At 37.6% G+C, this 26,257-nt stretch overlaps 1 protein-coding gene across 1 annotated transcript in view; it reads right to left on the bottom strand.

Annotated features, from left to right (window-relative positions):
• The window catches only part of LOC145776307 (inter alpha-trypsin inhibitor, heavy chain 4-like), a 49,987-nt gene extending 31,531 nt beyond the window's left edge, over positions 1–18,456 (bottom strand). The window contains exons 1-12 of the mRNA XM_082587707.1: positions 18,333–18,456; positions 15,075–15,286; positions 8,582–8,663; positions 6,930–7,097; positions 6,366–6,541; positions 5,756–6,025; positions 4,734–4,855; positions 4,193–4,318; positions 2,699–2,840; positions 1,716–1,844; positions 701–780; positions 424–593 (exon numbers count right to left, since the gene is read on the bottom strand). Of these exons, the coding sequence (XP_082443833.1) occupies positions 424–593; positions 701–780; positions 1,716–1,844; positions 2,699–2,840; positions 4,193–4,318; positions 4,734–4,855; positions 5,756–6,025; positions 6,366–6,541; positions 6,930–7,097; positions 8,582–8,663; positions 15,075–15,286; positions 18,333–18,440 (1,785 nt within the window). The 5' untranslated portion in view covers positions 18,441–18,456. The remainder of the gene's footprint in view (positions 1–423; positions 594–700; positions 781–1,715; positions 1,845–2,698; positions 2,841–4,192; positions 4,319–4,733; positions 4,856–5,755; positions 6,026–6,365; positions 6,542–6,929; positions 7,098–8,581; positions 8,664–15,074; positions 15,287–18,332) is intronic.
• Between the last annotated feature and the right edge of the window lie 7,801 nt (positions 18,457–26,257).

Genomic DNA, 26,257 nt, shown 5'->3' with positions numbered 1-26,257 from the left:
GTAGAAACGAAGATTGGCTTCCTTGCCTTCCCGTCTACTTAATCTAAATCTTCAACCACCAGGTCTAAGCCTGGATACGACAATGTTGAATGTGGAATATGAGGACAACACGACGTAGAGTAAGATATATGAACTCAATGTGCACGGTTCGTATCCCATCGTGCATTGAGATTGGTATTGGCACATTAAAGAGAGTTCTTTCTGAAACAATGCCGATAGACTAATTAAAAACGACACGACAGCTCCGAGCTGAAGCTGCGACTGTCAATTTCAGTATCTAACTTTGTGCCTACATTGCCGTATTTCGTCATCGACAAGACTTCTGGGAGTATGGCTTGAAGTTTTTTGTCGTTATTTGTGTCAACAGAGGCCAGTTTATGCAGGGTTAAGTATACAATACTTCAATTTATACTTTCAACCTACTTGATTCTCAAAAAGCAGGGTTTTGTTTTTAATAAGTTCTTTAATAGTTAGATAAGCCCAAAGCTTTTCCATATCAAAGCCTTCAGAAAACGTATCTTCCATTTCTTCTCCTTTTGCGACAATCATTGTGTCACCATTAGATGAGCGGGCCTCAATCAAACCTTGTAATTCTACAAAAGAAAATAGTGAGCAGTCAGCAGAGCAAACAGCATAAAAATTTACACAGAAAGTGGACATAATCAAAGAATAAAACAACTTTTGTCACTAGTCCTATTACCAAGAAGTTCAGATTCACGTGGTTCTCCCTCTATTCTGCCTGTGACGACAATTTCTGATCCATCAAAGTAGTTGTCAAATCTGTAAAATAACAATTTTTACCTAAATTGCAATTGCAAGTGGCCTACTTTCTCCGCTGTTGCCTAGCCCGTGGACATCGCTATTATAGCCTAGCCTACCAACCGCAGAGTATTTAAAAAAAACTGCAACAATGTGAAATGGTCTCCAGTATAATTTAAGTAGCCTAAAATGAAATTTATTAAGAAACGCCACATGTTACGGTTTGTTTGTTTGTTTGTTTATCTTTATCCTGCATTGCGGAAAGCGGACTTGAGCGCTATGCATCGGTGTACGCCTTCCGACGTACACCTGACCCACGCTGCAGCCGACTGCAATGTCTGTTTCCGGTTGTCTACTCTACTTATGACTGAAATTTGGTACTACCCATTACTCGAAATCGATCACTGGGTAGAGGCAATTATCGTAAAGCTTCTTGCCCAGAGAAACAACAGCAAGTGCGGATGGCTGGAGTCGAACATACAGGCTCTCGACTGCGAGCCCAACGCGCTAACCACTCGGCCACTGCTGGTCTAATGACATTGCATTGAAAAAATAGTCGGCTACATATTGGAACGAAATTGTGATAGGAAAGCAACGAGAGAGCTTAAGTTAAATAACTTAGAGCTTGAGTTATTTAACTTAGTGGCCTAAGTTAAACAACTCAGCTCCAAGACTGCTTTTTAAGTTGAAAATAAAGCAATTGTATGAAATAAAGTTGTCATTGGAACTATTTTATTTTTAGCTGCATTTTCTTGCTCTAAGGCAAACTTCTGGTCACGCCATTGGCTATAACTTTCCATATTTTGCAGACAAAAGAAAAGGGTACAAGTCAATAGCGTTGCAGCCAGGAGTGCAGGGAGTGCAGCCGTATCCTCAAACTTTTCAACTAGTCAAAAATTTTGGAAAATTTGATAAAATTTGGCAAGGACTTTCAGCAAATAAGGTGATCAACTTACGTCAATTTTGTTGTCTCAACAACGGGTAGTCCATTGTATTTCAAGATCACATGAGCTAAGAGAGGCGAAGCAACTTCATCGTAAAATCCTTTTAGTTGTAAAACGGCATCAGAATCAGTGTATATTTGTCTAGTATAAAGAGAAGTTGTCATAAAGTCAGAATTTTTTGCATTTCAATTACACTTCTCAGCCTCATCATCAACCTGTCTATCACATCAATTGAACAAAGCACTTTTATCATTTTGCACAAATAAAAAAACAAAACAATCAAGTAGGCTAGTTGGGGGCAATTTGATAGTTTTGCTTTTGCGAGGAACTATGCCAGTGATCGGGTAATAATCTGGTGATGTATCCCCCTCTTCCAATCTGCCTTGAGCCAGCATGGAAGCAGTACGGCTCATAAAATCACATGGAACCCTGTCAAGTATCTCATGTTGATGCGCAATCTGCTGCAAGCGGAGATAGCAAATTATTATTATGCCAGTGATAAGTTTCTGCAAATTTTTTTTTTTTTATCATCGAACAAATCTAATCGATGTTAACTCTCTGTCAATTATTAGGTATAATGCGCCTTTGGCATCACCATTCATTACAGTAGACCTATCAAAAACCTTGAAATGTAGGCTAACCTACTTTCGTATCCACCAAACGATGACGTAGACTATAACATCGTTTAAAATCCTTACGCTCTTTTTAAGGAAACCTCAGTTACGAGCACCACACAAACAAGTTAAGGTGTTATAAACATCTAAAACTGTGGAAAAGACAAGAACAACTGAAAAAGGCAACGTGGAAAAGGCAAGTTGAGGAAGAAAGCAGCAAGGTGGGCTTGACAAGAGAGGACGCGTTAGACAGATCGATGTGGAGGCAGGGTGTGAAGGTGATTGCGGCACTTTGAGGTGAATCAGGCCACCCTCGGTAACGGGGACATCACCGGATTAAAATTGGACTACTACTACTACTAAAACTACTAAAATACTTGCCGTGACAACCCCTTGTTTTCGTTTGCTAAGTTTTTCAGAAATGCGTGATCAACATCTTCTCCAAACTCAAGACAGAAAACAGAATATTTTCCATTCACACGCTCATTCACGCTGGATCGTATTCTTTGAGTGTCAGTAACACCTGAAGTGCAGTTGCAAGCTATAATTTCCGTTCATTACGATTTGATGACGTTTCAGCAAAAGTGATCACACTTTGTCTTCAACATAATACGAGCCAATAACGATGCTGGCTCAAATTACTGATGTTAAAACCATAACTTTTTTAATATATCATTTTATAATGTTGTTTAATACGACATAATTGTCGAAGTGCTGTATCAACAAGAGTGTAAGAAATTGACAAATCTATGGAAGTTGTTAGCTTATATCATCATTGACTTACTTTTTTTGGCTTAGAATAAAAGTAAATCACTACAACAAGTAGGTCTATTATGACGCAATCTTAGCGTAACTTTCAGGAAAAATATTTTTGTTTCTCCCTTAGAAAAGAGTGACCAAACACCGCGTTAGATAAGCTAGATTATTTGTGGATAATGAAATGCATTTATAGCGCACATTACAATATAGCCTACATCCCTCGCTAAATCAAAAAAATGAATTTTTCAATCAAAACCGTGACGTCAATTAGATTTACTGAACAATCTTGTCCCTCTGATCGTGAACATAATTACAAACCTACATTTTGTGACTTTTGATAAGCCCAGTATGTTTCTGGTTTGAAGCAGGCTAAAAGAGTTAGCGTAACTTCATACAATCGTTTTCAACCACCCCATAAAAACTTTCTGTATGCGTCACTGATGGAAAAAAATATGGTTTATGGCGTACATACTCCGACCAGCGAGTTGATTGTTCAGTGCTTCATCTTCGTGACTATGCAGCAGAAACTGTTTTCGAATTTAGGGGAATCAAGAATCTTTGGCCGAATTGCGTATAGATATTAACTTTTGTATGCTATGAGTCTTTTTCGTGTTGTGCTTATCGAATGAGTTTACAAACAAGTTAATTTAGAAAAGTGATTATAGCCGGGGTTTTATTACAAATGCGTTTTTTAAATGATAGGTAAAATTTCACAATTTATAGACTTAAAATTGCCCACAAAGGTTAAACTTTCATGTAAAATAAATTCTATAGTGCTCCCAGAGTCCCCCACCCCCCAATCAAATGAGTCACGCTACGCCACTGTTAACCCAACATAAAAAGTTTGCCTGCGTTGTCAATACAGTGGCCTACAAATTGATCTGCTTCTGTATTTTGCAGAGCATAATTTTTTTTATAGAAAATGCATGAAGTTATTGATACATTTCGTTTCACTTTGTATGAGCAACATTTTGGCCCAAAAATAAGGCATTCGACTGGGAGGATGCAAAAAAATATGTACGGTGGTCAATGCAAAAAAAGTTGTTCATAGTTTTAAAACAGCATAACGTTTAAATGACGCTAAATCCTAACCAAATAAATTCTTGTTTGACATACCCACAGTAGGTTGTCCATCGGTAAGCAATATCATCATATAGGCTTGTTCCAAAGAACTACCCGTCCTTCCACTGATTGTATCCAGAAGAGAGATGGCATCCGTAGTGGCACCATAGAAGTTGGTACCTTAATTAATACGTAAATAAGCAAACACAAATTATGAAAAATAATGTAGTCTGCAGTCGGTAAACTATTCCGTCAACCATAATGTTGAACTTACACAGAGTTACAGTAGATCTCACAATGCTCGTTTTGTTTTTGAAAACTAGTCCACTAGAAAAACGTTGAAGGTGCTTTTAGTTTGCAATAAAGATTCGGGCTGAGTTTTTGTCGTGTAGGGTCTGACAGCATAGGTCAAATTCCTTCAACATTTCAGAGCGAACTTGAATCCTGTACGGCAATCGGATTTAGCTTCGGGAAAAAACTCGTGTGTTTGCAATTGGCTGATAATACATCAAATCCGATAATCTTTCAATCATGAATAATTCCCTATCAATTTACAGATCCAAGCTTATTATGGCATATCATAATCATATCCTACCTCCGTTTGCGGCGATGCCTCGTACAAATTTCTTAGCTCGACGTATATTGTGTCGTGAAGCTTCCATCATCTCATTACGTTGCCACACTCTCGAATCCGACGAAAAAGTGATGATATTGAATCTGCAGAGGAGAGAAAAAACGTGAGTCAGCTAAAGTGCTGAGGCAGGTTACTATCAAAATCAAACTCGGATGTTCTAAGTAGAACTCTAAGTATAACAACTCTAAGAACAACAACAATTAGTAGAACAACAATTAAAACATCGCTTTGAGTTATCGCACAGTGGCAGATCTAAAAGGAGGCGATTGGGCAACCGCCCCCATAAAACACAGAAAAATAGTTTTATTCAGGCTGAATATTTTGAAAAGTCGGATTAATGTAGCCTACACATCGTTATGTTTTGTTCAAATCGCTTTCCTTAAGGCCACTTGTTAGATCTCTCCGTAGATACATATGCAACATTACAAACACTAACAGGAATAATCCTAATATTGGAAGAAAAAACATGTAAGTTTGAAACACAGAAAAGTGAATACATACACTAAATCCTCGCAAATGCTTTCCCATTAATCACAAAATATATAAGACCGTGGCTATCAAATTCAACAAGCTCCATCTGGATGGTAGGTGCTACGATATTTTCTCACTGCTACTATTCACCAGTTTAAAATAAAACAACTAGTTTTATGCTTCAGTAAGTTGCTCGCCGAGTGGCCAGAGCTTTAGGGCGACACCCAAAAGGACATATGTTAGGCACTTATCGAGAGCACGAGACCATGTCTTTGGTAAGAAACTTAATAACGTGCTTGGTGATGAATACAACCATGAGCTTTCTTTTCACGTAATGTAAATCTTCAACCACTGCGCATGGGCCAAATAGTCATTGCTGTTAATCAACATTTTGTGAGACTGAAAGAAAAAATAAGTAAAAAATAAAAACTGTTTATGCTTACATTTATTTTATTACCAAGCATAAAACGCAAAAACTATTACTTAGCATCAAAGGTGCTACTGCCACTGACTTGTCTTGGCTGTGCAAGTCATCCAGTATAGTTCTAAGAGCTTTTTTTGTTTGCGATATTTTTGAACCGTACATCGAACCACTCCGGTCTATGACAAAGACGATGTTCTTTGGAATCACTGGCAGATTCTGAGGTGCAAAGAAATGCACAAAATAGCCATCTTTTATAAGAATCTCCCCACCCAAGGTTTCTCTTTTAACATCATATTTTACCACAAACGACAAGTCGTCGCTGACAAGACGCTGTTGCTGAGACAACGATGGGGTGTACCTGAAAGCAAACGTGATTTTAAGTCGTTGCTTGAAACAGAGAATTTTTTAACGCATTGAGCAGATCACCGAGATAACCTAGCAGGTAGCCAACTCACATTGAGCAGGTAACCAAGCTCTTTTTTCAACAGGTTGATCAACTGTGACCTCCCTTACAAACTTCTACCTTTATAAACTCCCTCCCTTATAAATTAAGTTGTTACTGTTTGTTAAAATATAAACAAGCTTGTTGGAAATGGAGCTATCGTTTACTTATTCTCATACGTAAAAGGCTAAAACAGGACTATGATTTTTTAAGCCTATTTTCACACTTTTTGTACTGATGTGATGAAAATTCTCACAAAATATAAGCCTGGGTAAAACTCCTTCGTATTATCACATTTTCTTGAGTATCAAAAAGATTGACTTCTTGTCTTTTTCTTCTTTTTCGTTTTATTGGAGTTGGGGCAGCAGCTGTAATTGTTTCAATACCAATCGGCTCACTAATTTCCACTTCAATCTTCATATCACTGACAAGCTGCAAAGATAATACAAACTGCTTTTAAGTAGTCTAGCATGAGTCCAGGCTTCACGTAGCCTATTTAGATAGACTAACCTGGAAAAACATCTATATATTTGTCACACATTTTTTGTGTTTACTGGTGAAGCAGAAAAGGCGATAGAAACAGATTATAAAATTTCTTGTGTTCTTTCGGTGATCACAAGCTGAACAAACAGAAATGTTGCAGATGATAACCGACCTTATTTTCGATGTCCCATCAAGCGGTACACCTTGGTCTTGGCAAGGAGCTAACGTCAGAAAATCTTATTAAAATGACACCACGTGACACAACAAATCTTACTTTCAAACCGATGGTTTCAAACTCTCAAGTGGCGCATAATCGAACGCAGCTGCTTTCACATACCTGACCAGGATCGACGTAAATAACATGATTGTAGGTGCCAAGCTTTCTCATAAGAAGCTCATCATAATTGAGTTCAAATGTAACTGTATCACCAGCAGCAACGTTGACGGACACTGCAAAGCTTTGTACTTCATGTGACTTTGAAGACACTAAGCCTGCACTTTCACCCTTTTATATATAAAAAAATTATTACTGTAAATGCTTGTGTTTGTTGTAAGACATAAAAAATATAAGTTATCTTGCACAATTAAACATTTTTGACTAAGTTCAAGTTTGACTTCTTTACACAAGTTCATAAAGCCGTGGGATATGAGGAGGCAGGGGGGTCGCTCCCTCGCTAAAAAAAAAACGTCGCTAATTTGGCAAAACTATTCTTGTTATTTGAGCAAATCAATCTTACCATGATGTTTTGACGTCTCACTATTTTGGAAACTTTGTATAATTGGTAAAATTTCTGAGATACATCAATATTTTCCAATAAATGTAAAATGTATTATTATTTTGGAAACTATTGCATGTAATATTGCAATCTGGGCAGAATGATAAGTTTCGATTCCGCAACTGCAAAAAGACAGTGAAAAAGAGAACAGTTGGCGAACAGAGGTAAGCTTATTACTGATATTCAATAACATGCACTGACGTGTAGGCTGCATTTCTTCACAGATAAGATTTAAAAGTCTGCTAGGTAGCCTACTGGTAACTTTATGAGATTTTTTTGTTTTTTTCTTATTATCCTATACTAATGTAGTTGTTCGGAAAAATCATTTCGGAAAAAATTTCTAGTTATTTGAAAATTTTTATTTAAAGCAAACTTTTAACACACAAACCAATAAAACGGTAACATCGACACAAATGTGTTGCATGTAAGGCGTAACTCTATGAAGCGCTGATTGATGCCGGTGATCAACTGCAGTAAACTGTTCAAAATGTCTGTACCTTTATGTCGGTTCACCCAATTAGCCACAGTAGATAGATATATTACATTTTGATACTTGTGAATTTTACGAAATTAAAACCTTTGCAAAAATTTTGTAAAAGTACAAGAATTAGCAGTCAACACAAAATCGGACGTGTCAGTGAAAACCACACGCCCGATTTCGAGGTAGGCTAAAACCCTCCGGCCTCCAGTAACATACCGTACGTAAGAAAAAGTATAAATCCAATATCTAAAATCTAATTCTTTGTTTTGTCAGTTTGTTGCGGTTGCAAAAGTCGTAATTTGTTGGAAGCTACGCAGTCAATGCAAATAGGTAGGCCTGGATAGCCAATGGAGCATAACGCTACGTAAATGAGCTAATTTCTATCTCATAAAGCATTTTTAGCAAAAATAAGTTATAAAAAGTCACTGATGTAGCCTATATGTTGTGCGTTCAAAGTATACAAACATCTAACAATAATATCACATCAGTATAAAAATATTTGTAGGCTGTTATACAAGTTCATATATTTTCGATCTTTTTGCCCTCGTTTATCTCTAAACTGACCCTCCACCAGCTTGTTACAAATATGATGTCGGGCATTTACTTTAATCTTTATGTAGTCTGTATTTTCTTTTTTTTATAAATTTAACCTCCACAAATGCAAAAAGTAATCACAGGAGTAAGTTTACCGTGGTTGAGAACTCTTGATCTAGTCCAATGTTTATAACGTACCCGTGACACCGCTTCTTCGTATTGAGCTTTCGCTGCTTTCTTTTCCTTCACTATTCCCACGTAAGTTACTGAATCAATTACCCTAAAAATAATTTTTTAAACTGAATGTTATTATCAATTGGTACTTTCAGAGAAAATTTGTCATTTTCTGGGGTCCACGTCTTTTACAGTAGGTGCAGACATTTGGGCATAGTTGTGCACACTGTGGCATCAGATTATTTAGGTGCGGCGCACTGTGGCGCCCGGTCATTTAGGTGCTATTCGGTGTGTCAAATTATTGCACAGACATACAAAATACTTTAAGTTTCACAGATATTTAAACTTTCGCAGAGAAATTCAATTTATGCTTTAATTAAGCTAATGACATTGCCCTATCATGCTTGTCGTATTCACATACCCAACCTTCCCTACCGAAAAAAATGCAAGCTTTACCATTGAACCATTAGTCCCATTGGACCCCAAACTTTTAAGTACTTGTTTTGGACAAAAAATCAGCTCCGATATTGAATTTAAAGTTCAATCGGAAAAGTCATAATAGATTACAAAAACCATAACGCATATTAAATACTGTAGAAAAAACAGAAATACACGAAATGTAACAAACACGTCATATAGTAGCCCAAGCACAAACTATAAGCTGATACGGAATTGATCTATTGTTGAGTAGGCTAGGGAAGGTGGGGCAGGACGGGACACTTAACTTTAATCGATGTTTTGCAGAATTCCTTTCTATCAATATCGGTAACTTTGGTATCATGTTATTTCTATTGCACACCACTACCAACCAGCAAGATACAAGGACTCAGTTAGTATCGCATGACCTTATAATTAACAAAAACAAAAATAAATAATTTGTCCCATCTTGCCCCACACCTGGGGCAGGACGGGACGCGTATTGTTCATATGAGGAATCACCTGTAAAACCACAAATCTACTGGTAATATCTTGTAATTTCAAAAATGACTTGCATTTACAGCACACGTAATTACATCAGGGCAAAATGACAGACTACTTTTTTCCATAAAAATCACATACAAAATTGCCACGCCCATTATAAGCAGAACAGATGTCCCATCCTGCCCCAAGCAGCTCTGTCCCGTTTTGCCCCAATGACTGACATTTTGAAATTTTCTGTTTGTTTATTATATATGCAACTCACATCTAAAAAGTCAGATACCCCAAAAAGCACTTTTATTACTGTATCTCCAGACCACGTATCATCTTCCAAATTTTTCTGAAATCATGCTAAAATGTGAAAAATTTTGATAAGATTTCTTATAGCAACTAGCCTCTAATCAGTTATCTTGTTGCCACGACCACGTTTTTTCTCTGAACATCTCTTTTTTTGCAAGTCATCGAGAATCATGGTGTCCTTTAACATTTAAATGGGTAGAGGACGCTAAAGCTAATACTTTTAAAAATATCCACGGTGTCCCGTCCTGCCCCACGTCCCATCTTGCCCCACCTTCCCCTAATGGTCAAACTATTGAGAACTTTAGCTAAAAAAGTATCCAAACGCATGATACGTGATAGTTCACAAGAAATATTGTGAGTTTATTTGTTATCACATTGATTGTGAATGATTTGCAAATGTTCTTGGCAAATGTTGAGTTTGCATGTAGTACAGAATTGTCGGTCCGGATTCGGACCGCAGTCCGCTAGTTGAGTAGTCCTTGCCTAGGCTACCTTAAACCTTGGTCAGACTATAAAGTAGCATTCTGCTATTCTTGATCAAAAATGTCAAATTATATCGAATACCTCCTCCCCCAGTAACAAAATACTGCATACGCCACTGAACATACCCTCAGTACGCGTGGTTTACTGAGTTGAGTAAGCTAATTGTGTCGTCTACGTAAAACATTATGTGCAAGATCTCAAGAGTGTTGTATCATATTGTTTGTTTTGTATACCCGGTAGCCTACAAAATCTATCCAAATGAGTAACCTAGCTGACACAAACTAACAAAATATCGTCTATGCAAGCTGAGTATGGTAGGCTAATCTTATACAACACAACTTGCTGGTTATAACTAGCAAATGGGCGTTTTTTAAATTTGTATTCTCTCAATTCAAAAAGCATTTCGATTGCCCCCCGCCCCCTTGAGAAAACCCTGCATACGCCACTGTCTGCAGTATTACCATCAAGCACTTAATGAAATAAACTTTACTGGGCATAGCACCTAAATGACCGGGCGCCACAATGCGCCACACTAGGGTGTGTCATACTTTTGCAAAAATTTATTTTTTATCGGCTATGCTAAAAAAGGTGATATTTTAATGACAATAGCAAGTCCTGATAATTTGAAAGAATTTGAAGAAGGTCTACCTACATCGATTTTCACTTGAAAATCTTCATTTTTGGCCAAAATTTGCATTTTTTAAAAATTTTCTTGATTTTATAATTTGATACCCAACTATTTTTTTCAGCTTTTTTGACTCCAGTATGGCTCAAAATAGTTACACTCTCCCTCCTAAATGTGGTTAAATGGCTCTACCCTCCAAAAACATTCTTGTAAATAATGTCAAAAAACCAGTGAATTTTGAAAAAAAAAGCCAAGAATAGTCTCCATTATTGACTTTCTGATTTGAGGGCAATGAGGATCCTGACATGCTTGGGTTTTGCAGAATATCAAAGGATATGATTACATTCTAAAACAACATTAACAATAAAGTGATAAACAAAAGTTTACAAGATAAATATGTGATAAAGTGATTAAAACACCTTCTCCAAGTGTATCAAATCATTTGTGATGCAATAATGAACTCTGGTTGCTTGATAATGGTAGCTTGAAGGTTGCTGGTTTTCCAGTTTGTTTGGGAATGAAAAACCAAGGAAATAGTAGGCTTTCAAAGATAATTTAGCAATATCCAACACCAATGTATAGAATCAATGTGAAGATTGCTGATTTAACAAAAGCCAGCTTTAGTTCAGATTGGTTTAACCTGTTCAGTGTTCACTGGGTTCAGTGGTCAGTTAGTAGCCTAAGATTGTTAAATTTTGCAGTAGCCTATGTCTGCAATGTCATTCAAAGCTTATCCAGATCGCTTTTTGATTAGATTCATCAGGCATTGTTTTAACCAGATATCCAGTGCTCGTACAATATAAGTTATAACTTAAGCTAAGCATTCAGCTAAGGTTTACCATGCAAAGTAACATACTAAGCACAAGCAATTACAGGTAGGCTACTGCAAAAAGTTTAGTCATTGTTTTGTTTTTGTTGTTTCTAGATCATTTTTACTGTTAGTAAAATTTGACTGCAGTTTTAATGAAACAGTCATTATGGCTACTAACACAAGAAGTGCTTCCAGCTGTCATTTAAGTAATATGATAGGATGTGGCAGCAAGATGCTGCCATCAGAACTTCCAACTGTCAGAGATGTGCTGAAGCTGGGTCTCTTTTTGCGAGAAACAAGTGAGACTAATCGCAGAAATTATGCACAGAATGAGCTCATTACAGATATCTACAACCAGGTGTATGCTCAGTGGCAAAAAGCTAATGCCCTATTCAAATTCCCTGTCATTATTGCAGAAAAAAGCATTATGAACCGGTTAACAAAAACTGTGGAAAAGAGCAAATGAGATTGGAAGTGGTAAGGGAAAAACCGAAGCACGCCAAAAGTTTCTAGGAAGCATAGACTCATTGTTTGACATCCTTCATTGCAACTGTGTTATAAAAAAATGTGATGAATGCCAATGTGGTTCGGGTTCTGAAAAAGTGGTTCATATTTTCTGTACCTGCACCCGTGAACACAAGATTCCAGTTATGGATTTAGAGTACATCAAGGGACAAAGGGAAAAAAATAGCTGCAAGGGGCCCCATCAAATGTCTCATAAGGATGTTCCTGAAACAAGAAAACAAATTGCAAGTGCTTTAAATCAAAAAAGAAAGATGGAAGCCAGCGAGAAAAGAAAATTTAGACTAGAAGAGAAGGATGAAATGTTCGAACCTCAAGAAGAAGAACAAGATGACTATCAAGCAAACGAAAGTCCACAAGATAATGAATTTGTTGCAGAAGCTTCTGCTGGGCCTTCTACTATAAAGCGACGTAAGCGTAACACAGAAAAAATACCAAACATTGCATTAGCTAGTTTACGACACAACACAGGCTTACGAGAGGCAGCTGAAATAGCCAGTGCAGCTTGGATGGATGCTGGGATTATATCAAAGGATGACCTATCTAAGGTGATTGACCATAACAAGCTCAGAAGAGCACAAACAGAAGTGATGAAAAGCATCGAATCCAAGCTTGAAGAGCAGATCAAAACGGAAGGAATTTCCTGTGTGTTTTTTGATGGAAGGATAGACAATACTAATTCTTATTTCTATGTTGAAGGATCTAGCCAAAAGTACCCAGGAATGGTAAAGGAGGAACATTACTCGGTGTGTAGTGAGCCAGGAGGAAAATTTTTATTTCGTTTTACACCAGATACTGCAACTAAAGAAAAGAAACATGCTGAAATCATTGCTGAGAAGATATTCGAGTGGTTGGTCGAAAGAGGATTGGACAAAACTATCCTGGCGGTCGGCGGTGACTCAACTAACGTAAACACAGGTTGGAAAGGAGGAGCAATGCACTGTTTGGAAACTAAATTGAACAGAAAACTGGTTTGGATAGTTTGCGACTTGCACACTGGAGAGCTGCCTTTGAGGCATCTTATAATTGCTCTTGATGGAAAGACCGTATCTGATAGTAAGTGGTCTGGACCCCTAGGCAAGATGTTAGACGATGCGACGGAGATGGAGATAAATCCAAGTTTTCCCACGATTAGTGGTGGTCCAGCACTTCTTAATCTTCAACCAGAAATTATAAAAGATCTGTCTACAGATCAGTGCTATCCATACAAAATCCATGAAGCTATAAAAACTGGTAACCTCTCACCATCTCTCGCTCGCATGGAAATTGGCCCTGTAAATCATGCTCGCTGGCTCACTACCGCTCTTCGATTCTGCCGAATTTGGATTTCCAAGCATAATTTAAAGGGAAAAAAGCTACAAAATCTTCAAAGCATTGTTCAATTTATCATGGGGGTCTATCTTCCTAACTGGTTTAATATTAAAGTGAAACATAAATGGACAGAAGGTCCCGCCAATTTGTTGTTCATGCTAGAACAGATAAGAAAGCAAAAGACCGAAGTGCAGCAGCTGGTCATTCCTGCAGTGCAAAGATCAGCTTGGAACGCCTTCAGCGAGACAATTTTGCAGGCAATGCTTTGTTCCCAGGATGAAAGTGAAAGGGTTTGGGCTGTTAACAAGATCATTGAACTGAGAGGAGAAGGAGAAAGCAAAGTCGGAAATGAAGCAGTGCGAGTGAGACGGGTGGAAGAGATTAATATCGATGCAACTAAGATTTCAGACATGATAAAGTGGGAAGCATCGGCTTATGAGCCACCTCTTACATGTTCTCTTACAAGCAGTGAACTGAGAAAGTTTTATGCTATTCCTATGGACGTGCCCAACTGCCCATGTGGTCTAGCCACACACAAAGTGTTGAGAGGTCTGTAAAGATGGTGTCTGAAGCAGCAGCAACTGTTTTTACACAAGAACGAAGGGAAGGGTACATCAAATCCCAGCAGGTTAGCCGTATGCTGATGTCCAGAAATCATTCCAAACAAGACATAGCAAAGTTGATCCAGTTTGGCAGTTTCGGAACAATTTAAATATCCATTTTGCCAACTCTTGTTGTGTTTCTGTAGTTGTGCAACAATTATCTACGTGTTTTACGATGTGTTGCTGTGTTTTAAATGTTTTTTCAATTTTTTTTAATTTTTAAAAAAATTGAAAAAACTTCAAATTTTCTCGAAATTTCAGATGCAAAATGATGTAGGTAAACAAACTTCAATATTGCTAAAACTTTTTTCCCCAGTACTAGGCATATATTTGCACCATTTGTTGGGGTAGCCGAGAGAATATTTATACAGATTCTAAAAATCAAAAAATATGACACACCCTAGCGCCACACCTAAATATCCTGACGCTACAGTGTGCACACCTATTTTGCAGACACCTAACTGGCTGCACCTAAAAGACGTGCTCCAATTTTGTGTGATAACAAACATTGCTTGACAACAAGCTGAAGTGCAGCAGGAAAAGAATTACGATTGAAAGAAAAAATGTGACTAATTCACAGTCTAATCAAAAACACCAAATAAGAAGAACAAACAAAGCGGAACAAATTCAAAATTTTAAAACTAATAATCTTGAAAGAAATACTTTTATCTTCCTTAAACCATTTGTTTTTCTTCTTTATTGGAGCAAATCCTTTTATCACCCTTGGTTGACGATGCTTCTCGGGGGATACTGGTTGGCTACTACTTTTCAATGACCTACTTTACATTTATTGAAATCAAAGATTACCATAAAACTAAAAATAAAATAATACTAAAAATATAGGTGTTTACCATTACAACCCTCGAACTAGTCGTAAAAATTTGGCCAGCTCAAATGATATAGATTAGGCTATAGACTATCATAATAATTAATTATCAAACTCACATTGAAAAATTAGAAATGAAAGCTTTTTTTGGCAATCGAAGTGTCACTCCAACTTCTCGAGCTGTTTCTCCGTCATTGCGAACGTCACTCGTTACAGTGACTTTGCTATAACGTGACGTAACTTGTGAATAAACATGGAACTTTTCAATGGTGGCTTCTTTTCTTTGTTTGCGAATACTTCGCGGAGCTCGATAATGAGGGACATCCGCATCCTCAAAACAAAGAAAAACTACCATAAACTCAGTTGCTCAGCTGCCAGTAGGATTAAACAGGGCCCCTTGGAAGTCATGGGCTCTAGTCAAAATGATACACGGGCGCAAAAATTATACCGTTTTGGTAGACTATCCTCCTCTGCTGTGACCAAACAGTTCATGCAACGATAGTACATCGAAACGATAGCTTTACGAACGACAACTTAATAATACCTAATAATGTTAATAATATAATGCTAGCGTTTGTTATAGCATCACATGTTTAGGAAGAAAACATGCTGGATACTAGCTCGTAAGGCGCTCACTGTACACGACAATAGCAGACAAACACAAATTATTATTCTTAGTGATGTGTAAAATAGAACGTTTTCAGACGAGCCTTCAAATTTACACTTTCTCCGTCCTTTACTTGAATATAGGTATGTGTTGTGACCACAAAGCACTGGCAGACTTGTTACTGTGTATATTCAAAGCATGAAAGATTTATTTAGGTGCCAGACCATGCCAAAGACACGTTATGGTACATTTGTAAGGTTACCATAATTTTATCACTAAATAGAAACCCTAAAACACATGTTTGATGAAATTTATGAAAAAATCAGCCTATTTGTCGTTGTAGGCCTAAAGCGTCCGGATCGTTTGAATCGTCAAAGCCACAGATATTGTAGCCGAATTTCATGCATTTAAATTAATTCCACTTAAACCGATCAATAAAAGTCCATAAACAATCTTTTTTTGTCGTTGTGGTTGCACCAAAGAAAAAGTCATGCGTTCTTCGTTATGTGAGTGTTTGGTTGGTTTAGTTTTGAATCTTTACCCTCGGACTGACAAAGCTTTTGATAGGTTATTTCTGATAGTTTCGCATACTTGTAGAGTCATTTAACATAGTGAATATAGGCTACTGGCGTAACACTGCGAATAAATTCAACGGTTTGGAAAATTTAGCATATAATATTTTGTACATATTCTATGTTCCATCAATTTGTGATGCACTATTGCATCTGTTTCAAGCTGGGTTTTTTTTGTTTGTTTTTTTTACCAATTGTCATTAGTTTAGATAAACAAAAATAGCTGAAATGACTTTGATTTAATGTATAGGTCTAGCTAGGCTTGCAATAGAAAAATGCGTCCCTCTATTACTTTTAGCTCGCCACTCTTTCATTGTTGATGATATTTTGTCCAGATTACATTGCAAGAACAATATCTGTCTCATTTAAGCTATGCTTGCTCTACCAGTGCTACAAACTATTGACAGTGAGCACGCCATTTTGGGCTATGTGTAAGAAACGAAAAGCAATAAAGTAAACTTTGGCACAAATAGCAATTTTTGTTATAACATATTATAAACCTTATTTGATGGAAGAAATCTAAATAAATAATTTAAGAAAAAGATCCAGGGAGACATTTCCCAATGCTTGCCCTTGTGTAGGCTACGCCACTATCTAAGGATGTTGAAACACAAAAATATTTTAGATAAACATCGCTTCGACAAAACATTGCTTTTTATGTCGTTTAATGTTTGATTGTTTTATTTTTGAAGGATTTCATTTAATTCAAACCGTCTTCCATACACTCATTTTTCTTATCATTTTCATTAAAAATAATATTGCTTTCAAGAGCCTTTAAGTCCTCCCCGATAGCTCAGTTGGTTAGCGCGTGACTTCGTGAATGAAGAAGCTTCAAGATCAAGCGGCGCTGGTTCGACTCTCGGGGTGTGCGCTTGAACAACGCATTCTAAGGACTGCTCTCCATTCAGCGGTACCTAATGGATGGAATAATTCCCCGGCAATAACACTGCAACAATCGGAAACGTCACTCTTCAAATCTCGGTAACTGGCCCTCAAAAGCCTCTACAAGTATGCGGAACTACCAGGAATATCCAATCAAGACTTTGTCAGTCCGAGGATAAAGATTCAAAACCAAGCAACCAACCAAGTTTAACCTACCGATGACAATTCCATGATTACAGTGCGATTGCAGTGCCACCAATTGTACGTCACCTCATACATTTAGTTTAAAAAAGGTTTAACATTTTTTTTCCTACAAAACAATGTTTACGGAATATTGTGTTGTAATTTGGCTTTAAAATTAACCTGGAGTTTAACCTGGATCTCAATTACTGGGTTGCACAAAACACGACTTGTTGCTGACTCAATTTGCAAAAAACGCAATTTTCAAGAAGCACAGGACGTTGTGTACATTTATTTACCGACTTAGCAACTTTTAGCCATAGTTTTGCCGCCATAGTCAATTATGCGTATTGGAGCTACAAAAATTCGTCTCCCGCTTAATAAGCCTACGCTTGTTACGTCCAAACTAGACCCGTTCCAAGGTAAGCTTAATAAGCAGAGACTGTACTCTGAAAACCTCGGCGTATCTTGGCCTATAAACTCAAATTTCTCTCAAAGGTCTCTAAATATTGATATCTGTATTTCTGTCCAATGGCTTTAAACTTTTATTGGTAAAACCTGTCTGCCGATTGCAATTCTCAACTTTTTCAAATAATGGATCCGAGATGAGTTTATGGGTTCAAGTAGACTCTGCCACGAGTAGACTATTCCATGGCCACCTGGAGATGCGGCCTGATTTGTCACATTTTGCAGATTTTGATTACAGCTACTGCCAGTGCTTGACTGACATTTTTTGAGATGTTTTTACTTTTTGCGGTTTCCTAATGACATAAAACTTTTTTGTTGCCTTGGGGAAGCAGTTAGCAAATGAGAAAAAGTAAGTTGAAAAACGCAAAATCAGACTGTTATTGAAAATTAACAGTCTGACTAAAATCTTTGAAATCAAATTTTCTTTGGTTTTCAACATGTGAGGATGTTAAAACCTATTGTGTCATCTGGGGAAAAGAATAAGGAAAGCGTAAAAATCTAATTTTTAGAAAAATTTATTTAAACGTTCGCCCAAAGTTAGAAAAACCTGGAAATTTTTGCAAAATGTGACAAATCAGGCCGTATCTTTAGGTGGTCATGACTATTCCTATTTAGACAATAGGCTACAATATGTTCAATGTTTATGTTGCTTAAACAAACAAACTAACCTGGCTATCCAACTTTGTCAACACAAAGTGTGGATTTAAGAAGTCCGCTTCGATCAAAAGACAACTCGGTGCCAGAAGACAAAACGTGAAAAACAAAAATTTAGACATAGTGGATTTTTTCTTATTCGCTGAAACACAATGAAAAATTAATGCTCTTTCAATGGCACTATTTTCCGTGACGTTTATTTTGTTGTATAGGCCCCTTTCTCTGATACACTACCGGCAGACGTGTACGGAGAGGGGTTTTCTGGACTCTTGCTCCATTCCGACTCCAAATCCACTTCTGCTCCAAATATGTATTTTGAGAAGTTTGACTCCAAACTCCATTTCAACTCCAAATAGAAAACATAAACTACAATCCAGATTTTTATAATAATAATAATAATCATGCTTTTATTTGCGCCCATTGCGATAACATACAGTAGGCTACACTGCGATCACAGATGCAATACAACAGACAACAGGAAGCAGCGAAGGGACATAATATAGTCTTCGAGTCAGCTGCTCCCCGTTTTGGTTTGCCTTTTAAGTGTCTTTGCCGAAATACAGCCGCGTGCTCTGGAGCGGTGTCGAACCCACGTCTTTTCGAACGTTATGCAGACTTTCTCACCACTCGGCTACGCAGGCGACAATTTTTAGCCATCTAGGTATAAAATGTTTCCATTCCCTACCTCTTGTCATGAAAAGGAAAGTACATTTTTAAATGAAAAGTTACTGGTTGGGAAATAAAACCATAAAAGTAGACACAAAAATAACAACTGCGCTAAATACAGCGTAAATATGTGCATGTTTTAAAAGTATTCAAATTGCAAAAAAATTGACTCCGCCTTCAATCTGGCTCCTGTTTTTGCCAAGAATTTCAGACTTCTGCTCCACTCCGACTCCGGCCGAAAACCGAGATTCCGGTTTCTAAATACCTTACTCCAAATCTCCGGCTTCTGTACACAGTGTAGGCCTACAGTGTAAACCTCTGGCTACCAGACCAGCTTATCACAAAATAATACCAAAGACATAGCTTACCTTTTTATAAACCTTTGTTTTATAATTCCACTGTTGTTGATAGGCTACACCTGCAACTAATGTACTATGTCCAGTAGTGATTTAACTCAAAGCATAAAATTAATTTATGGGACGAGAAGCAGTGCGGTGGCCTATTGTTCATATTGTCGTTTGCACAAGAATTAAAAATACTATCTCAAATGTACGCAAAACTTGTTTATGTTGAACTCTATGTTTCATGAAACTGTTCATACATACGAATGCATATGCCATGTTTCATAAACATTCAATATGTTTTGAAAACAAAAACGAATTTAGGAAAGAAAATTGCTAGCTGTGATTAAAGGATTTCATGTAGGCTACAATAGCCTAACATTCATCGAAGGTAAACAGTTCACACAAGAAACTTTGAATCCTCCAAATCCTCATCGAGCGATGGGTCTTTTAATAACTTGCTAACCCATCAAGCGATCATACTTACAGTAACCTACATTAAGTATCCGTGTGTTTTTTTCCATTGTTTATTAAATCCCACTTTCGTGTAATCATTTATGCTATTGAAGCACGTCAAATTACAAAATCGAAGGTCTTAGTTTCTTGGAATTTTCTAAACTTTAAGTTTATTTTCCTCCAACTTATTTTTTATTTTCTTAAATGACTTTCCAATCTAAGCAAAGTATTGCATATCTGTTGAATTGAATTCCTTATGGGAAAAAATAGACTTTAATTCAAAAACTTTGTGTTCAGAAACTAACAGGCTACATTTCAAAGCTTCAGCGGAGCAATTGCAAAGCCATTAAAATTCAATAACAAATTTAGTCCTACGAGTTTTTATGATTACTAGGCAACATAGCATTACCACGGTCTGATAGCAATACATCGTATGACTTATAGAAACAACTATGCACTTGGGTGAACTTATTTTCTGGTAGTGCCTGGAACCGTAGCTCCTGGTTAATTTCACGCTTGCTCAGTCTGCACGCAAATTAGTGGAAGATGACCTCACTATGTCGATCTACTAGGTTGTTTCAGTCGTTTTATGCTTGGATAATTTATTGGACCAACTGTTAATTCAACCATAACTACTGCTCTCCTGTCAGCATATTACTTCTTTTTCACATTGATTGAACGTTTAGAAGCGTAAAAATTAGTTTGCTGGGATTTTTGGAAAAGTTTATATGACTTTCTTGTTTTTTTCCTACAACGACAGCAAATGGATAATTCAAAGCTGATTGTCTTGAACTTCTCAAAGAAATTTATGATAGTTGTTCAATGCTTCGAAGTTTAGAAAAACATCACCCAACTAATTTGGCAACTTTAATCTGTTCACAAGTTCATTAACGTTTCTTAGTTCTTTTTAAGAAATTTTTACTAAGGCCTAAACCTTCTTTTTTCTTACGTTGAAATAACGTAAAAGTTAAGTTTATTAAGTGCATCAAAAAAACATTTTCACACAAATTCTTGCTTGAACTTCTTCACTCTTTCACAACTGCTGTCGAAATGTGGCACATCATCGTTTTGTTTGAAAATGCTTGCAAGTTTTCAAAGTAAACAAGTCAATTGACATGTTATGGTCCAAATGAGGAACAGAGTGAAGCAACATAAAGTTACAGTTGATGCCATTGCCAAAGCATACCCAAACAACAGTTCGACATTGCAGAATCCGTTTACCTGTATAGCAATTTAGGCCTAATGGGCCTTATCCTTTCTATTGCAGCAAAATTGCGTGCCAGTAGTACCAATGCCTGCTTTCTTGATATATCCTGCTTACTCCAAATTGCGGAAATTGGAAATTACAAAGGCAAGTCAATTTTCAACTGATATCAACGTAATACAAAAATAACTTTTCAATTAAAATTTATTGCTTCCTGAATGAAAAAACACCAACTTGACTGTGAAGTTCTACATCACTGTTATTTGCCAAGTAACTTATGTCGCTACTGACGCTACATATATAATCACAACGTGTGGGGTATGTATTGGCATTCAAGACATCTTGTTGAAATGCAATACAACTTTATCGATGTAATCCTATTTGGCAAAAATGAGATTCTCATTTGAAACGACGTCGGTGTAGGTCATCCTATTACACAGTGACGTAAACAATTTCCTCTTTACCCTCTGGGTGTGCATTCAATTCTATTTATTTTTCATTAAGCCTAGTCAAATACAAGGAAACACATAGCGCAACAACGACCACATTGTCGGCAGCATTGCGCAGTGGTGAGAGCCCAGGAACGACGTTCGAAAGGGCGCCGGTTCGACACCGCTCAAAAGCATGCAGCTGTGTCTTTGGTAAGACACTTAAAGTCATGCCTGAAGGTGGTCACGTAGATTGGCTTCATTGCCTTCCCGTCCACTTAAACCTAAATCTTCAATCACCGGGCGTAAGCCTGGATACGACAAACAAAACAAACAACGAGCACACACTTTTTCCCGAAACTTAGCCTTGCTACAGCAAGATTACAATAACTTGCTCTCTTTGTTCAGACAAATCTTTTTCGAAACTTTTGCTTGTTTTTCACAAAGTATACACCCGTAAAATACTGGTCCGTGTTCCAATTTTAGGATAAGCCAGACTCATTGGTGGATCTAGGGGGGAGATCGCCTCCCTAAAAAGCAGAAAAGCAAATTTATTTATGTTGCAGAATATTTGCAAGGTAGCCTAGGATTAATGTAGACCAACACCATCATTGTGTTTATTTGAAATAGCCCCATACCTAATTCTAAGGCGCAGTGTGCAGTGGTAAACCAAAATTGGGCAGTGATAAAATAAGTGTTTTTTGGCCGAAAAACATACAAAACACACAGCAGATTTCTTTTATGTTGTCAGTTTCATTTTTTTTTTATCAAAAAACTAATCAGTGTAAAACAAATTTCGTTTGAAGTTGCTTGATCTCTGATGTAAGAATGTCTGTCTTGACTTTTATCGGGTCATTTACGCAGTGAGACGTGAAACCACTTGCAGATAATCACTAGTAGGCTACCGGTAGCCTACATGAAACTACCAGTGACTGTACATCAGCATGAATATGCCACTGAATATAATCCGAGACAGTAGCGTAGCCAGGAATTTTGAAAGGGAGGGGTTTTGACGACCCAGCGGCGGGGGGTCTGGGGGCCTCCCCCAGACTATTTTGAAAAATTACTTTGAATTTGGTGCATTCTGAGAGCATTTTCAACAAAAATGCGGGTATGAATATTCCTGTAAAATGGAGCTGTCCGGTGGCATAGCAAAGGAATAAGATCATGTTTTCTTCGGCATTTTTCGGAAATAAAGCTAAGTCTCTATGTTTTCTTGTTGCTAATTCCTGGCTGAGATGTTTGAATGTCTGGTATTGGCAAAACTCGCTCTTTTAATGCAGTTTCGTTTGAAATTAGGCAATTTATTTTTTTTTTAGACTGAAAGCATCATTCTCAATATCGTGACGTAACACGCGTGTCAAGGGGGGGGGGGGGGGGTTGAAACCCCCAAAACCCCCCTTGGCTACGCCACTGATCCGAGACCTGCTGTTTTGAAGTGGGTGGACGATAAAGATCGCAAAGTTTAAAAACGCCAATAGCATGGAAGCAAGAGTGGTGTCACTGGTGTGCAAAAGTTTTTCGTAATAATGACAAAGGTGCAATTTCAGACGAAACAAAAACAATATAACGCAAATTTTGAGAAAGTTAATTTCTTCTTTCTTGCATAAGGTAGGCTAATAAGTTATACAACACACATAAGATGCATTGACATGACATCGGTTTTTCTCTCTCTGGTGCTAGAGAACTGGTACCGGTAGTAATTCAACTCAGCTTACTTTTTGTAATATGTAGCCTAGTTGTGCAAATGGGCTATAGGTTGCCCAGACTGAACCCACATAAGATCTCACATTTACCTTTGCAATAGGCAGTCTATTGGCAGTTTAAAAACAACACTGACAAAGTTTTTTTTAAACTGCCAATAGAATTATTTTTGTTTTGTAAAGTCATTTTTTTAAACTGCTTTCGGCAGCATAGCCTAAACCTTTCTATTTGAAGCGCGAACGAAATATGCAGTTGATGTGAGTAGGCTAGGCCAGTGGTTCCCAACTCATGGGTCGCGACCCAAAGTTGGGTCGCCTGATAATTTTTTTGGGTCGCTTGTTTTTCAGGCATATTGTATCTTGGGCGAAAAAAATTAACAATAAAAAAAATTTAAAACGTGATGAGATCGATCACAAAACTGGAAAATATAAACACAAGTCATGAAGCGTTTCATGTCGAAACATCGGAAAGCTTTGTAGCATGATCGTAGTGCAAGAAGTTTTAACAATTTTCGCTTTTATTATTGTTATTATTATTATTAAATGTAAACCCAACAAAAATTTCAGTCTCAAACATAAATTAACTTGACAAAGTTACGGGATATATATTGTAACGTGCACTATATGTCACGAACGCTATGTCGGACAAACTATGACAAAGTTTTCCACACGTTGGACCACGCATAGTCTGGTGTGGTAAAACGCATCAAAGACAAAGCCCCAAGTGCTGTATGGACTTATTGCTTTCTCCACAGAGAGGCCTTGCTGCAAAAAAGCTGTCCCAAGAGCGGCACGAAGTGTTGAATGATGTGAAGTGTGTAAACTTCATCAAAACAAGTCCACTAAATCGGCATTTGTTTTCGTCTTTGTGGATTCTGATTATTATCAAGCATTGCTGTTGCACACAGAAGTGCGATAGTTGTCACGAGGTTGTGTCCTGAAGCGAGTTTGTAATTTGCGAGAGGAGATTGCTACCTTCCTGAGGCGACAGAACTTGTGAAATTAGCCGAGAAGTTTTTGCAAGAAGATTTCAAGGCAAAAGTTGCTTACTTGCCGATATATTTGACTCTGAATTCTCTAAATTTATCTATGCAAGGCAATAGTTTTACGGTGATTGATCGCGACGCAAAAGTTTCTGCTTACTACAAAAAACTCATATTCAGGAAAAGTTATGTCACCAGAGATGAGTAGGCTACGATATATTTCCTCAGCTAACGCAATATATCTGTGGGCCTGTGGCAATGAAGTTGATATTAAGCAAACGATAATTAGACACCTGGAACAGTTTGTGCACTACTATGGAGAATTTCTAACACTTAATAACCAAAGTGATTGGATAATTGATCCATTTGTTGGAAAAGATCTGCCTCAACTTTCCATCCATGTTGCAGAACAGTTTATGGACATAACGCCAGAAGTAGCAAACCGTATTTCTTTTGCGTCCTTCAAAGACAAATACCCCAAAGATTCTGCAAACATCCACTTTTGGGCTTCCATGTACAAAGTGTATCTCACAGTTTCACAATTAGGGATTCAACATCAGATTTCATTTGCAACAACTTGGCTTTGTAAGATTGGATTTAGCGCCATGTGTGTAAGTTAGTTGAAAACTGAACAGCGAAACCGGCTAGAAGTTAAAGCCGACATGCGGCTATGCCTAAGCAAAATAACGCCTCGATTTCAAAAACTCACTGACAGCAAGCCAGCACAGCTATCTCATTAGTGATTTGATAAACATATTATTTTCGGAAAAAGTTACTGCTTTTGTAGTGCTGTTTGTTTGCAACACAATCTTGTATGGCTTTTAAAATATTACGACAATTTGCTTGGGTCGCAAGATTTTACCGAACTGATTTTTTTTAAAAAATGGGTCGCCTTAAAAACGAGTTGAGAACCACTGGGCTAGGCTATTTGTCAAAGTCCACATAAGCTACGGTAGGCCTACACATGATTCAAACACAATTAAGATTTATAATTTTTTGAAACACATCGCCCGCAATCCCACATATGAGTTTCTGGCAATGCTAACAAACATCAGTTGTACTTCACTCTGCCAATCTCGGTAACCGGTGTAACGGTCCAGGTGTTACTGCGGTCTGAAAGTTACCGTAACTTCTGGACCGCGTATACGCGGTCTGAAAGTTACTGCCAGTCCAGAAGTTGCTAAAACAGGGTTGTCATATTTGACGCTTGCAGCAGATTTGTAGGCCTATAAATGATTTCAACGTTGGAAACATGTTGACCTTGAAGACTTATCCACCATTGCATCTTAACAACATGGTTTACCGCAGAAACGTAGGCTAATTGGGAATGAAGCGAAAATAAGATGAAAGTTAAAAGATGAGTTTTGTACCAGAAATTGTTGCTGTATTGAAATGAAATTTTAATTTGTAACCTAACAATTTAGGCCTACCTAGGCTATCCTTTTATAACCTGATTTGTTTGTAATATAGGCTACCATTTAAAGTTAATTGTGTCCGTGCCTTATAGTCCGGCAGCCCGTGACGTATTTGTAACATCATAAGGTACAAAAGGTTTGAGTGTTTTATCAACCTTGCCCCACTGTGGGATGTTCAGAAACCCACATCCGAGGTTTCACTGCTGGGGCATTTGGGGGCTACAGCCCGGTGAAAAACCCATTTTGGGGGTCAAAAAAACATCATAAGGTACAAGAAAAAAACCTATGCCAGATTTTATGCCTTCACTTGTAGACTTTGGAACAAGTCGATCTGGGTGCCCCAGGTGGGGCATTTCAGAATAAGGGGCCCCCAAAGTTGGGGCAAAATACGTAAAAATAACATCATAAGGTACAAAGATGGAACTTTTTTCATCAATTAGGGCATGTTCCACTGAGTACGAAACAACTTTTCTTATGGCCCCAAGGTGGGCTTAACCTCATTTTAGGGGTAAAACCCCTAAAATTCACAAAATTAACATCATAAGGTACATGGATGAAACCAAGTGTAGGTGATAGTACCTCACTTACGGATTTCAGAACATTAAAATTTGGTCACCCCAGGTGGGGCATTCCCGAATAAGGAGCCCCTAAAGTTGGGGCAAAATAAGTAAAAATAACATCATAAGGTACAAAGATGGAACTTGTATCATCAGTTAGGGCATGTTCTACTGAGTTCGAAACAA

This window comes from Aplidium turbinatum, chromosome 8 (genome assembly GCF_918807975.1).
Source record: "Aplidium turbinatum chromosome 8, kaAplTurb1.1, whole genome shotgun sequence".
NCBI lineage: Eukaryota > Metazoa > Chordata > Ascidiacea > Aplousobranchia > Polyclinidae > Aplidium > Aplidium turbinatum.
The sequence above is the reverse complement of the archived record's forward strand: the minus strand, read 5'-3'. Positions and strand labels throughout refer to the sequence as shown.